This window comes from Ricinus communis, chromosome 5 (assembly GCF_019578655.1).
Source record: "Ricinus communis isolate WT05 ecotype wild-type chromosome 5, ASM1957865v1, whole genome shotgun sequence".
NCBI classification, from domain to species: Eukaryota; Viridiplantae; Streptophyta; class Magnoliopsida; order Malpighiales; family Euphorbiaceae; genus Ricinus; species Ricinus communis.
The window spans coordinates 27797856-27812799 of record NC_063260.1 but is presented as its reverse complement, the minus strand read 5'-3'; the positions used below and the strand labels follow the sequence as shown (position 1 = coordinate 27812799).

The 14944-nt window shown below is 35.1% G+C and overlaps 3 protein-coding genes across 11 annotated transcripts; all 3 read right to left on the bottom strand.

Annotated features, from left to right (window-relative positions):
• Nucleotides 1-290: 290 nt before the first annotated feature.
• On the bottom strand, nucleotides 291-2354 carry LOC107261303 (protein MODIFYING WALL LIGNIN-1-like). Of its 3 annotated transcripts, XM_048374904.1 has the most exons (4): nucleotides 2061-2354; nucleotides 1797-1929; nucleotides 1225-1380; nucleotides 291-675 (listed from the first exon to the last, which is right to left on the bottom strand). In XM_048374904.1, the coding sequence occupies exons 2-4, from the start codon at nucleotides 1916-1918 to the stop codon at nucleotides 441-443; spliced, it is 513 nt and encodes a 170-aa protein (XP_048230861.1). In that variant the 5' UTR covers nucleotides 1919-1929; nucleotides 2061-2354; the 3' UTR covers nucleotides 291-440. The 3 variants fall into 3 exon arrangements, with proteins under 3 accessions (XP_048230861.1, XP_048230860.1, XP_015575136.1); XM_048374903.1 differs by having other exon boundaries at nucleotides 1797-2351; XM_015719650.3 differs by having other exon boundaries at nucleotides 1225-1430; nucleotides 1556-2325.
• Nucleotides 2355-3118: 764 nt separating this feature from the next.
• Nucleotides 3119-6425, bottom strand: LOC8280143. The gene is made up of 5 exons (XM_015719570.3): nucleotides 6067-6425; nucleotides 5909-5986; nucleotides 5561-5642; nucleotides 3666-3808; nucleotides 3119-3513 (listed from the first exon to the last, which is right to left on the bottom strand). Exons 1-5 carry the CDS (start codon nucleotides 6310-6312, stop codon nucleotides 3310-3312), a joined length of 753 nt encoding a protein of 250 aa, XP_015575056.1. The 5' UTR covers nucleotides 6313-6425; the 3' UTR covers nucleotides 3119-3309.
• Nucleotides 6426-6735: 310 nt separating this feature from the next.
• On the bottom strand, nucleotides 6736-13967 carry LOC8280144 (conserved oligomeric Golgi complex subunit 6). 7 transcript variants are annotated; one of them, XM_048374898.1, is made up of 13 exons: nucleotides 13817-13967; nucleotides 13637-13682; nucleotides 12814-13047; nucleotides 12677-12729; nucleotides 12400-12547; nucleotides 12191-12298; nucleotides 11722-11789; nucleotides 11074-11197; nucleotides 10844-10990; nucleotides 10457-10720; nucleotides 9626-9910; nucleotides 8365-8508; nucleotides 6736-7517 (listed from the first exon to the last, which is right to left on the bottom strand). In XM_048374898.1, exons 3-13 carry the CDS (start codon nucleotides 13033-13035, stop codon nucleotides 6996-6998), a joined length of 2085 nt encoding a protein of 694 aa, XP_048230855.1. In that variant the 5' UTR covers nucleotides 13036-13047; nucleotides 13637-13682; nucleotides 13817-13967; the 3' UTR covers nucleotides 6736-6995. The 7 variants fall into 7 exon arrangements, with proteins under 7 accessions (XP_048230855.1, XP_048230856.1, XP_025013234.1 ...); XM_048374899.1 differs by lacking the exon at nucleotides 13817-13967 and having other exon boundaries at nucleotides 12814-13117; nucleotides 13637-13810; XM_025157466.2 differs by lacking the exon at nucleotides 13817-13967 and having other exon boundaries at nucleotides 12814-13099; nucleotides 13637-13810.
• Nucleotides 13968-14944: the final 977 nt, after the last annotated feature.

The window sequence follows — 14944 nt, the reverse complement described above, 5'->3', positions numbered from 1 at the left end:
AAGGCTCATAGCAATTGAGATCTTTATTGGTAATCGCCCGATTCGGCCGAGTCTCTGACACATCAATTGGATTGAAAATTGACAGCTTCTGCTTAGTATTATCTATTATCTATTATCTATTATTATTATTTTATTATCAATTGTTGTTTATCATAAGAAACTTTGCTTGAATTGGATGTTTAACATGACTGCCTTCAGTTTTGGTACTGCCTTCGGCGACGAGAAGTGGAACTCTTACCAATCACTTGGAGATGTAATGATTAGTAATTATAAATAAGACGCTTTTGGAATGATCAATTAAAAACTGTGTGATTGTGTAACTTCAATTTCTTTTTTCTCAGTATAAAATAATCTGAATTGGCCTCAAAAAGGGTATGTATGCGTTTCGGCAGTTGATTGGCTCTGTCCACAAAAAATGGTTTAGATATCTTATCTCATTTTTATACAACTTGTGCATGTATTTTTCTTCCTTGTTCACCCTGTGTTTTTCTGATACTGAATAGGACCGAGACAAGTGTGGCTGCTATAGAAAGCAGGACCAGAAAACCTGACCCAAAATAGACTCCATCTTTAACCAGGTAGCACTCCTGGTCTAGCCATCCTTTTCCATACTCCTGCTCTCTGCCCATGCTTGTGGCTGTGCTTAATAATATGGCTGCAGCCCCGAAGCTGACCCTGCAAATTTTTTTTTTAACAAAAAAAACCGACATCATTAAAAACCATGTTTCATTTATGACTTAAACTACTGTCTTTAGGCATTGAATCCCATAATATGTCTTAAGAACATGAGCATCTACAGCTGTCCCATGTTCTTTTGCAGATTCTTCTATACTAGAGATCATTCTGGATGAAAACCTGTGTCCTATCACAAGGCCCCATTTCGCTCTTGTTTGTCTATTTAAATGCAATATTGAATATAGAGAACAAACGGAGGATATCCATAAAATAACAACCCAACAATTAGGATATTTTAAACTTATATATGATATATTAAGATGGTTTGAACCTAAACTTGCAATGAGTAGATGACTTCATTTTAAATTAACAGGATCTTGAATTCACAAAAAAATTCAGGAGACACAGGTCGGTATCTTTTTGCTGAATAGTTACGGATACAAACAAGTTTAGGTTTAGTTGTCTGGTTTTATAAGTTTCAAAGCCGCTCGTGTTTTAGCAAAGGAAAGGACTAGCACAACAAACAATGATAGGCCTGGGAGTACCTACCAGGACAAAACCAGAAATGCTGTGGCAGTCTTTGCTTTCCTAGCCTTGCAAGTATCTCCATCCTTTCTCAAGCACAAATTGCAGCAAATTACCACGTTCCCTATGGTTTGAGCAACGATCAAGCATGCCAGTGCTGCAATTCCAAACCCCAAAGCCCTACTTTCAGGCAAATAACAAAGTTTATTATCCAACTTGACATCTTCCTTCTACAAAACATTCAAGCACACAAGAGCCCCATTCACAAAATTAACTTGTTTGCATAACTGATTCAACGACGACAAGAATAGATTAAGAAACGAAAGAAGATGGGTTATGATCATTCTAAAGTTACCTCGACTTTCTTGGACTCGGCGATGATACAAGAGACGAAAGAAACGAGGCCCAGCGAGACTATAATTATAGAGAAGAAAAGCAAGAATACATATTGATGTTTCTCCATGGCGGAGGAGCAAACAGTATTGTCAGTGGTACTATAGCGTGCCTTGTGGGACAGAAGTACAGAGTAGAAGATGAAGAGAAAAAAAAAAAGAGAATAAAGGATGAGGTGTAGAAGGTGGAGTCTTGGAGCTTACTCAAGGAATAGAAGAGGAAGTACTCTGGTATGGTGCATTCCTTTGTGGTATTTGAAGCTTTCTTCTGAAGAAGTTTTTCTGTTGCTTTGAAGGAGAGATACTCTACGTAGCTTCTTAGTCATCCATCCTCCTCCTTCGACGAAAAGGGAAAGAGAGAGGCCAACCGGTTAACTAATATAGCAATATAATATCTACTTCATTTTTAGTAAAGTCAAGTTTTATCTTTCTAATTAATAATCCCAAGTTAATGAACTGAACACGAACCAGTTATGGTTGAGTGCGCAAATTAAAAAGCAAAAATGTCTCAACCCATATTTGGATTGGATATATCAGAGCATCCAACAGAGACCGCTTTGAACAGAACGAAAGTGAAAGAGCATGCAACACCAAAATACAGTTACTGTGTTAAAAAACGGCTGTCATATTGCATTGGACATGTCCAGTAGGTACGGCTAACATGTATACTCATCGGGTATAAATAGCAATCCTAATGGAGCAAGGTAGAAACTGAATCGATTCTTTTGATTTGATTTCAGTTATCATTAGGATAAAATATTCTCAATTGGGTCAAACGATTAAATTTTAAGTTTTCTTATCATATATTTTTTAGAAAAAAAGGTCTCTTACCAGTGTCTCAAAGTGCTTTGTGCCTGTATCAGTGGTGAAAAAGTAACAATTTTATTATTATTATTTGTTGTCATTGCTGATTTTAGGTGGAAACTGATGAAGTAAAATTATTGAAAAGGGCCAAACGAGGTGCAATGTGATTGTTAAATGTCTTTTCTAGTGAAGGTTGCATTTCGTTTATTATTACTTTATATGCAAATTGTAATGTTTGGATTGTGGTGGCTGCTATCCCATCTGGAAAGTAATATTCCTTCTGAAAGGAGGAAATCGACACTCTAACTTTAAAAGACTGATATCAGGAAGGAAGAAGCTTCCTCTGCTGCAGCCAGCCGTTGACTTCTACAAAAGTGTGTTCGATTTTGATTTGCTACATATTAAAAGAAAATTTTATATTTTGCAATTTAAAAGATTTTAGAACTTTCAACTTAAATCCTGATGCTAATTTTTAACATACTTTGCTGATGAACAGTCTAATTGGGGATACATCTCAATAGTAATAATAGTTATGTGTTATGTTTGATAATATCTTTCTAGTTAGTACTCTCAAATATTTATACATATAATTTTATCAACTACTAATTAATGGGAATTATACTCTTTAGAAAGAATTCTTGTTTTTTATTTTGCTTTCTTCTTTTTTGTTCCCTATTGTTAGGAAAAAGAAAGCAAAGCCAAAGAATTAAGACAGCCGTAAATAAGGTAAGCCTGTTTCAGCAGTGAGCATCAGAGTTAGAATCTCACCATTTCCTTTGATGACATGAATTTGTAATAGAACTCTACAACACATGCATATTGACATGATCATGCATCTTACTTTCTAACTATATTCTAAAATCATTTGTCATCAGGGTTAAGACAAAAAGGAAGGAAAAATATACATATCAGTTTAGCCATGGAGCTTAGATAATAAGTAGAGGCAACCAGAGCAAAGGAAGACAGCAGCCGAGAAGCAAAGTAAATCCATGGGAGACTGTATAACTGCTGTCTTACTTTTCTCAAAGAAACCAATCAGAAGCAGCATTACTATGACATGGCCTAGCTTCGTTTTCAGATCATTTACTGTCTTTATTTCTAACCATCTTGGCCGTTCCTGCACATCAGGTGAAAACAATTTATTTATTAACTAACTGATATTATATCAGAAAATTTCATATTTCTGCAACAAAGCTTCGGATTCTACGAAATGTTAGATGCATTAGATTACTGCCGCTGATGAAGATTTGGAAGTTGTTTCAGACTTACCTTTAAGGTGAATAATCCAAATAGGTTTGATCTATTAGGTACTCTATCCCCTGAAAACAACTTTGCAGTGTCCAGATTGCTAACAAAGAGCTCATATAGACCCATTCCAAAGACCAGCATAACTGTTCCTAAAAGATAGACATCTGAAAGTGCAATAAAATGATTATCGGTAACTTGATCAGGAAATTCTGACTCAGAGAGCAGTATGTGTTATATATATGTAACATGAAAAAAGAAAACAAGAAGAAAAACATATGTTGAGAATAATTAGGATATGAATGTTGATCCAATTTACATCCAGCAATTCTGAATAGTACTTTGACCCCTCCTACAGGATCATCATGCCCAGGTTTCAAGTTTGTAGTAGAATCAGCTATCCAAAAGCCAATGCTACATATAAACCAATGTTGGACACAGTTGAAATGCTCCTGGGTTCAATGGAGTTGTATGTCTAGCATTGTTTACACTTTACATAATCCATTTTCTATTCTAATTTGGTACAAGAGATTCAGCTTATGCAAACATTATAGTCAACATCTGAGAAATGAAATTTTCTTTTGAGGGATTTAGTTGTGTTACCAGTAGCCTTAAATCATTTACATTGTTGAAAAAGGAAATATTTAGTGTGGCAAATAATTTGATTTAAAAGCATAAATGACACTGACACGGTGGGAAAGTATAGAGAAGAGAAGGATGGCGGGGTAGGGAGTAAACAGAAAAGCAGTATGATCATTGACATAAAAATGGTAGCAGAAAACGCATTACCCAAGGGGTTAGCAATAACTAAAAAGTAAAATAGGAACCCAGTTTCCATTGCATCAAGAACATTAATTTTTGCCCCGAGTTGAGAGACACTGTAACCAGTTATAGCAAAAAATTAAGAAGTCAAAAATAGCAGAGAGAAGATCTGGAAAGAGAAAATCGAAGTTCACAGATATTTTCATGGAGTTTCTTCTTGTGTTGCTGAGCTTCAGAATATGTTTTGATTTCATCTCACTCTTGAGAACATAAATAGCAAGAAAAATGTTACATGCTCACAGGGAGGGGGGCGGTGGAAGATCAAATATAAAATGTAAAACTAGAATAGAGGAATTTCTTGACAAGATAAAAAGGCCCTTTCACATTCTTTCTACTGTTAAGATAAAAAGTTCAATCAACATAGGGAAAACAGCAGGAAAAGAAGGAAAATGGTGCAGAGAAGCACATTTTATCAGTTATTCTTACTATGCTAGAAAACTCTCACAGTTCATTTCTAGCCCCAGCAGCACGTTTAAATCCTCCCTCTAGACTAAACTCACACCTCCAACAAAGGAAGACAAATAATTAAGAATTCATAACATTGTACTACCATCTCTTCCTACACCATGGCTGTGACTTATTTATGGTGACTAGCTCTACCATGAGACATGACTTCCTGCACTGCCAATCTCAACCAATTTACAAGTCTATCTTGCTATAATCCCAGGTTTACAGAACAGATGATCAGAACATACACGTGAATTACTGACTTCATATTTTCTGCTCATTTCGGTTATCCATGTTCACTTTATCTCTTTTATACTCAGAATAATAAACCAACAACGTATTCATTTCCCCTCTGCTCCTCGCACTAGTCACTTAGCTGTACACCATTAACCTAAATAGTGTGGAATTCAGGAAAAGGATCCATATAGGTGATGCCAACTAATTTGCAATTAAGGCTAAGTTGAGTTAAAGTGTACTATAACGACCCAAAGACAGTTTCCCACATCAGATAAAATAAACTATATTTTCTTTCTGTTTGCTGCAAAACTTGACGTGCAAAAAGACGAGCATATAAAAGAATGAGCAAATTTACAATTATAAGTTGAACAAAACACCAAAAGGGAATGGAGAACCAATCAAATTGTACTCACCTATGGCCTCTACCAGCAATAAAATCACTTTGCCACGATTCACAAAGTATTCCATAAAAGATGACCCAACATAAGTGCATCCCTGCATGCATATCAAAGTAATTAAGAAATGTAATTAAATGGTCTCCATTTTTAAGGGCATAATTAGCTTCACTTTTGAAGTAAGGTCTGGAAAACATAAAACCTCCATTTTGAACTCCAAGAATAACTTCTAACCCTTTTTTTTTCCTCTCTGAAAAAGAAAAATTGGTCTTGCTTCTTCCCATAAAAATCGCAACTAAGTATCATACAAGGGTTACACTAAATTAAGCTATAAACAAAATAAAAGGATAAACTGAGGAACTTTACCTTGACAAAACACAGGAAGGATCCTAACAAAGAGCCCCAAACACCAAAAATCGCCAAGAAGCGGCATCGATAGATAACCTACACACAATCATTTAGGAAAAAAGAACTTGAAAACAAATTTATTCATATCGAGATGTAAAATCACAAGCATAATAGACCTTCTCTATTTCCTCTTCTATAGCCTGCATCTTTGGTGCAACTACAGGAGGAGGAGGAGGAGGAGGAGGAGGAGGAGGAGAAGGGCGAGTAGTAGCTTCAGCTGCTAATGGAACATTAGCTCTTGAACATTTGGTGATGGTAAGTGGAAGTCTAACAGGGAAAAATACAGAAACCCTTTTGGAGATTGGGGATGAGTTGACATTAAAGAAAGTTTTAGGTTCGATAAGAGTTGTGAAAAGATTCATGGCGGATGAAAATTGAGAGGCTTGAGCATGAAGACTAATGAAAATGTTGCAGAAACAAACCTTTGAGAGTCAGTTGCTGTACTAGATTTTCTTCTTTTACTTTTTCACACTTCTACGGAATAGCGCCACGTAACATGTTTTCAATGATTAGTTTACCAAAATACAAGACTGATTGAGAGAGAGAATGTGTGTCATTATCTCATAGGCGTAAGTAATAATATTAAAAAGAAATCACCGCTGTATTAAAATCGGTAGAGATTTTTGAACTATGATAGATATTTAAAAGAAAAAAAGGCCTTACTTCCTTTTGAATTTTCGAAAGGGAATATAATTTTTACACAGATGAACATCATGCTCCCCTCCGGTCAAGAGGGGTCGAGATGGAGATTCAACTATTGAAGCAAATAGAGCAGACAGAAAATGTTTGATCCAGAAAAACGATCAGTAATATGAGTTATGTTTTACATGCAAGCACAGGTCGGCACTCCAATTTTACTATAAAAATTTTCATGATACATATATCAATTTCGACAAATGATGGAGATGCTATATCATGAGCACTCCAGCAATTTCCTATACTTGTATATCAACAAAATATATCAAAATGGAACTGACGACTTATCTCTGTTAAACTCAAATAAGTAGAAAAAAAGAAACAGAAATAAATTTCACTCTGCAGATCTTCATATGCCTAGGATGGTCCTTATCTGATCTGGCGGGTGCCTTGCCAATGATTTCGGTCCTGAGTAGCCATTCTTGGGATCCATAATTGCTGTGTATATAAGCTCGTAAGCCTCAGCAAGTGACCTTGCTAACAACAGACAAGCTTCAGAACGCAATTTTGGAACCTGCATTTGCTCAAATTCAGGAAGGGGACTCCCGCTTCCCAATATGAGTCCAAAGAAAGCCCTCAGAGACTCTGAAAGAGCGGCTGGAGAAGTGTCTTCAATCTGTGCAAGTGGAATACCGACTACTGCATCCCCAGCTTCATTGTTTAGTGAATTCTGAAAGTGGGACATCTTATTAGACAAGCCGCATCTTCTCAGAATGGCATCAGCTTCTTTTGCCACAAGAGCATGCATGTGATTTTCTATCATCGCTCCAAGTTTCTTTACATAGTCAGCTGCAATTTCATGCCTGTATAGTGGTTGTTGGATGGCACACAAGCAGTTGATGAGGAATATCTTCGAAGGTGTTTCACTATTCTGCATGGATCCCCATTATGTTAAGCAATGAGAAAGCCATTTTGAAGAGTTCATAATAGCAGAGTTTCATCACATTATTTTTGGACAACTTGCATCACATTAAAGCAAAAAATGTCATCTTCACTTTCACTGTCTCCTGCAATCATCAGAAATGATGATTAAAGGGTGATGTGCGCAGGAGAGAGGATGTTTAGAAGGTGATATGATATGTGTCTGTCATGAAGAAAGGAGGGTGAAAAGAATATGGTCCTAGCTTCCCTCTGCTATTTTTGAAGATACTTGCTGAGATGCAATTGCAAATCATCATCTCATGTTATAATGACACGGACAGCTTCCAATAGCCCACTTATACACAATCACAGTGGACCCTGGGTATCATTCAGTCAAAAAATTCCAGGATTCAGAAGGATCAGTCAAAAATTAAGGACTGCAGCGAAGAATATAGACTAAATTGCCGCCCTCTCTCTCTATCTTGGTCTCGGTAAAATGATCCAGATACATCTAAATGCAAAAATTGGATCATCAAAAACCAAATTCTGAAGACCAATTAATAACTTATCATGTGCCGAAAAAGGAATATCCACTTGCAGCACAAAGTTTTCCTTTAGCTTTAGTGGGATACAATATATGATGGAAAGAAAGAATGTTTAAATAAAAAATGGTTATAGCTTGAAAATTAAACCATGCAAGAATTTCTTCTAACATTAGGTTAGAAGAATGCATCAAATATTTAATGCCTCAAAACATTTGAAGCACATCAACATATCCACCGAAAGTAAAGATGAGATCCTCCGATGTTTGAATCTCGAGTTTGCAAAAACAAAAGCAGAAAACAGGAAGTATGAACCTGAGAGGTTGGGGCAGAGTTGCTATTTGACAAGAGTGCATCAACTGAAGATTTATTAATTTGGCCAGAGTCTGAACTTGTTCTTCTTCTTGACAAGTGGGCAGCACCCTTGGACTTGTGTGCCTCTGCCGCTTGCTCACACATCTGCAATGATTAGATGCAATTAGATTTATATCAGATTGCAAAAATAGTTATCAGATATTACAGATTATAGTTTGACTTAGTTCACAGGAGATCACACCCAGCTGATAGGGCATGGAATTAACACTAGAACTTGAGCTCAAATCCTTCTAGGTGTAGGTGTGGTTTATTGCAAGAGGATACGACCGTAGAATAACTTGAAAAAAACTTTGAAAATAAGTCCTTAGCAATTACATAAGAATAATTTTTTGGCATGTTCAAAAGATTAGGCCAGTTGCAAACCAAATATGCAATTGAATAACATCCAACTCAAGACACAACTCATCAGTACTAACATGGGAAACTTGACACTTGGCAAGTAATCAAAAACATTCCACAGAAATATGAAAATAGTTTATCCTATTTGTTTTTCTTTAACTCAAACAATGAGATTTCAACATAGCTTAGTAATTCATCAAGACAATAAAAATTGTAAGATGGTGTGATCTTTAACTTAGTTTTCCAATTATGATCACTCATGATAAAATCACTTCTCTTAACAGCTCGTCTAAATTCATGGATTCTGAGCCAATTAGACAAAACTGGCCTCTTCTAAATTGTTTCTACTCTACAGTTTTGCTCTCAATTCTCAATTCTTTTTCTCCCACTCAGAGTCTCAGACGTTAATCCACCACTTTCTCTTGCATTATTCTCAATATATATTCCAATTCCACATCCATGGCATGTATACCTATACTTAATTGATCACCAAAGAACAGCTGAAAGAGCAGGGGTATGCCATAAGAGACAATGGCACAGTTGACAAAAAAGCTAAAAGCGATGGCTTGATCTTTTTCTTTTTAAATTTTATAGTTATTTTATTCCTGTAATGATTTAGTAGGGACCTAAATCTTCTCCTGACAATATCCATATTGCGGATTCTGGCTCTGCCACTACTTTAGCTCAAATTGTGTACTTAAATTTTTCTCAGGAGGATATACAAAATTTGTGTCAAAAATGATTTTAGCAAATATCAAGTATCTGTAAACTTCATGACAGTTATTATTTGAAAGAATGGGGCCTGATTCAAGTCAGCCAAGTGCAACTCAATTTTAATGATTATCAACAAAAGCAAATATACCTGAATAATAGGATCAAGAATGGCAGATATCACTGAATCAAAATCAGACTTTTTCTCTGACGCAGGTATCATCATGCTGTTATGAGTCTCAATTATTTCAAGTAGAACAGAGACTCCTTCCCTCACGGCTTCTGGCGGAGAAAGATCAATAGCAACAAGGGGAGGATAACGTAGAAGCTTCTCTCCCCGACTTTTCAGAATGTCAAAAAATGTTTTCTGAGCAGCCTCTTTGAGCATCCAGAGAGTACTACAGAGAGCTGTATCTCTCCCAAGCAAATCTGACATCTATAGCATTATTATATTAAAAAAAGTGGAAATGTTTACAAGCAATGTTAGAACTTTATCTTTGTTTTATTAACTAATTGATCTTTCTTGCTTCAATTATGTGCTTAGCAGATAAATGATTTCTAATCAAGTGTATCTATCTGATTCATTCATCGGAATAATAAAGTAGAGATTGTGGGCTTACTTTTAATTTTTCAAATAAGATCAAAGGAGAAAAACAGCAAAAAGATGTATAAAAGGGCATGCTACTTGGATTTTTTATTAATTTTTCACAATTCTCCTGTTTTTTCTTTTGTCTTCTGTCCTCTCTCTTTCTCTCCCCCTCCCCAATATCCCTTCTCACTTCAGAAATTCTGGCCAGTATTTCCAGTGAGAAACTAGATATGTGAACTTGAGCAAAAATTATTAGGCTGAATAAGCACATGATCGCAAAAGCAAAGGTCAAATTCAAGCACTCAAATATAAAATTAGATCAATTTTAACTACTGTTTGGGCTCTTATACTAAACAATGGGGACAAAAGAAAGATGGGTGAAGCTTAACTCACAGTGTAGCTGTAAAATTCCAGGGTAATGCTCAGTTTATATGCAACTATAAGGCTAGGCTGTGACTGCAAAACTTGTTCAACTCTAACTTTAAAAGGCCGGCAAACTCCTTCGAAAATTCTATCTAATACAAATGTTAAGTCTGACTCTATCTTTCCAGCACCGTTCTCTGTACTCTTAGACAATCGATTTGCAGTGGACCCAGTATCTAGCACAGCATCAGGATCAAATAACACAAGAACGAGTTCTCGTTCAGATGCCAAGGCCTGCAAGTAAAGCAATGAATCATTATTGATCTTCCATAAGAAATTTTTTTCCTTATCCACAAAAGCCAAAATATAAAACAGAAAACAAGATAAGAAATCATTTAAACAGTCTTAAACCCAGACCTGATGTAACCACCCTAGCATGTCACCAACATATCGTAATGGATCATGTGCATGAACCTCTATTGGTCTAGGCATTCCACCAGGACCTCCACGTGTAAGAGCACTGATAAATCTTCTAAACAGTGCGTTATGCCTCATATTTGCTACCTGTATGGTCAGTAAGCAAGATCCCGTAACATGCAACTACAATTTCAGCTATAAATCATTCAGCTTGGTCACATGAGAATCACCTCTTCTGCACAATACTTGAAAAGGACAGGTCTTTCTTTGAGGCAGCGGACTGCTGTTCTTAAAAGCTCACTGACTTCAGGATTATCAGCATCACCCAATTTCCTACACTCTGCCTGAACCCACCTATAAATCAAGTGAAATAACATTCTCTAAGCTACAGAAGCAAAGTCATCTAGATATGGATGATACATACAACTTTACAAAAAAAACAAGTTCCCAATTCTGAACAATAATGAACAGATAAAGAATCCATGTTTCTGTTAGAACTAGTTCCGATTGTGTCTTTGTTAATCTGAATACTATTCTAGAGACAACAAGAAAACATAGTACAAAATGACACTTTCAAAATTGCTATCTATGAGAGCAGCTGGCCTGACAGAGCCTTTAGCATGCTTCTCCAGTATAGGAGCTAGATAGAGTACAAAACATCAACTTCATAAAGCTTAGGCTCTAAAAGCCCTAATGTTTCCATATGTATACAACTTACATAACTCAGTAATCAGTTTTCCATCACATTCATATCTGGGCTAGCAGCACATCCCATGATGCATAAGGAACAATAATTAAAAGACAAAGCAGAATGACAAGGAAGAGGAAGGGAGATTTACATGCTTGAGCAAGCATGTTGGAAGTAAGAGAAGCTTCACCTGCATAGACGTTCGTAGGCTCCTTCTTGGTACACTGCCATCATATCCATCAGCTCCAAACCAGCACGCTGGAGATGCCCCCAAATCAATTAGTTAATTACTATTTTTCTTTTATAGATAATAGCAGTAAAAGCAAGGAGATGAATAAAAGGGAAATGATTCAACATAAATTAGAACCGAAAAAGAAAATCTGAAATAACTGGATGACCAGGACAGACTAAAATCTTATATATACAAGCACCACTTTGAGCAACAGTCTGTTACACCAGAAAAAGTAAATAGGTTCCATCCTAAAGGAGCACACCTTTTTTTACTTTATGCCTTTATGATTTGGTTTCAGCAATCATATAATACTCTTAAGTCATTCAAAAATAGATCCAGTTGCATGGAATCAATTCTTAACAGTTGATTATCAAAGATTAAATGAAAGTACAATTATAGTTGACCAAAAGCATTTATATTGTTCTACCTGGTGATGCGTGCGTAGTAGTATTTTGCAATTGGCATGAATTTCTTGAACATGAGAAAGCGCCTTGAAGAAATTTTCATTTAACTCTTCCTCTCTTAATGCATTTATCTACAAAATGAGAGATAAACTAAAAGTAAATATAAATGTGAAAAAATACTGTTTAATTAAGTTTCAATAGCAAAAGAAAGGTAAATAGAATAAAATAAAACCTCTTCATTAGAGAGCTGATAATCGCGAAGAAAACATGATACAATCTCTTGCCTTTGTGTAGTAACTTCAAGTTCCTGTTTAAGCCTCTCAGTGGTACTGATGATATCACCTGTGCTAGCACTACAACTGTTCAAAGCCTTTGCAATCCTAACAATGTATATATGTTGTAAAATCAATCAGTTCATAACACCATAACTATAGAAGAAAAAGATCTTCTCTAAATTATTACCCTCAGCGCTATGTTACTATTAGAAAAAAAAAAATGCAATTGCATACTTGTCACAGCATTCAGCAAGTGAATTGACCTCCTCCTCTACACGATCCAAAGCCTAAAGGGGAAAAAAATGTTTAAGAATAATGTAAAGAATCTCTTACTTATGTAGAAAGAGATGGATGGATTAGGAAATAGTGACCAGCTGAGCAGCATTGGAGGCCTGGAGAAACTGAAGATTAATATGGAGAGAGCGTTTCTCAATGGTGGATCTGAGATTGCGGCGAGCTTGAGGAGTATTGTCAGAGTAGAATGTGGAGAGTGCATCTAATGATGCCACTAGATCTGGTGTATCTGTACGACATTCCAACACTTTCTTTAGCTTCCTTGACAGCCCCGGTGCCAATCCCACTGCAGTCCCCATTTTCTTTTTGCACTGTATTACGATTGGGATATTCTAAGTTTGCAGATGAGAACAGAGTTCAGGCCTACATATCACTCTACCTCTGAGAATTATATAATACGCATTCTTCTTAAATTATGGTACGGCAATTTTAATTGATTTTTCAAGTATGATCTAAATAAAATAAGCTCTTAGAAAATACACAGGCTGAGCTTGATTAAAGGAACTAGGAGAATCATGTCATGATATATTGCAAAAAAAAAAAAAACCACTAATTTTGTTTCTGTAACCATAAGCAGACATTTGTCTTGTATCCTAATAAACGCATGAAACTTTAGCAAAAATGCACTATAAGGGTATTCAAAACCGTAGTTGAATTAAATAACAAAAGCCCACTTCCATTTGGATACAGAAGTACAATAATCAAACATTAAAAGAAGATGAACTCCACAAATACACAAAAAGAAAAAATCAACGCTGAGGTTTCAATAAGATGCAATTGCAAATTATATGCAGATACACTAATTTACTACATTACCATGACAGACATTGCAATTAACTGATCGATAATAACTCAGCTTAAAACAATAACAAAAAAGAAAGTCAGATCTTTGGCACATACCTCACGATTGGAAGCTTCAAGGAAACAGTCTTCAAAGATTTCTTGCCTTGTGAACAAAAGAATAACAAAGAGTTGAGATTAAAAGAAAATAGACAGAGATTTTAAAGGAAATATAGAATTTACTTTGCTTAAAACGATATACAGAATTGAGTAAGCAAAAGAAAATGAAGAAACACTAGCCTTCTTCAATTCTTTTTCTCTCTTTATTAGCTGGGTTTTAAGATTCAGTTGGAGTTTGTATCCTTCTGGGTTTTTCTTTGGGCTAAGAATTTTGGTGAAAATTAAATCGATTAAAGTGAAAGCCCAAATTGAAATATTATTGTTATGAATCTTAAAAACCACACCTCAAAATCCATTTGAAAGACTAGTCTTTTAAGTTGTTATATTCCCAAAGTGGAAACTAAATCTCATATCTTGCCAAAATAAGATTTTAATAATTCACCACGCTTTAAAAAATTATTATTTACACTCAATATATATATAATAATTAATAAAAAAAATGACACACATATATAAAAGTGTTTTATATTTTAATATTAAATAATTAACATATGCTATATCATTTAAAACTAATAAATATTTATCGTTCATCTATCATTTTTTATAAATATTAATAAATATTAAGTTTAAACAAAGATTTTCCCTCCACTTTTTACATTCACATTCAATGGCTTTGCACTGAGGAGCTTTGTTAACTATTAACTATTGGAGTATAAGTAATAAAAAATTAGTAACTATTATTATTATCACAAATAAAGTAGCCTGAAATTGTATAATTCCGATCCATTACGAGTGATATTGCTACAAGGCGTTTCTTAATTATCAAAGCTTATGTGGATCCATTTCCACATGGGTAAAGAATCCTTAGCCAAACTCCTACTAGTTTGCTAAATTTCTATGCATGTGTAAGCCGCTAGCTCACAAGTTTGGCAATTAATAGATTTGAATTGATATTATAAAATAAGGGTTAAATGAATGAGAGTGCTAAAAATTCAATTAATAAATTTAAGTTTAGGTTTAATTAATATGAAAATAACTAGAATGAAAGATCAGAGCTAGTTAAATGAATGAGAATATTAGATTAGAGCCTTATTAATAGACGAACAATTGGGTAAAAATGTTATTCTATAGTAGAAAAAGGGCTCTCGTTAAATAAATGAGAATATTAGATTAGAGTCCTATTAATAATAAGAGTTTATTGTAATTGATTTGGATTTAAAACTGGACACTTAATAAGAGCTTATTGTTAATGGCTTTATTTCTATATCAATTACTTGCTTTACTCTGGATTTAATTTTCCTTTCTTCT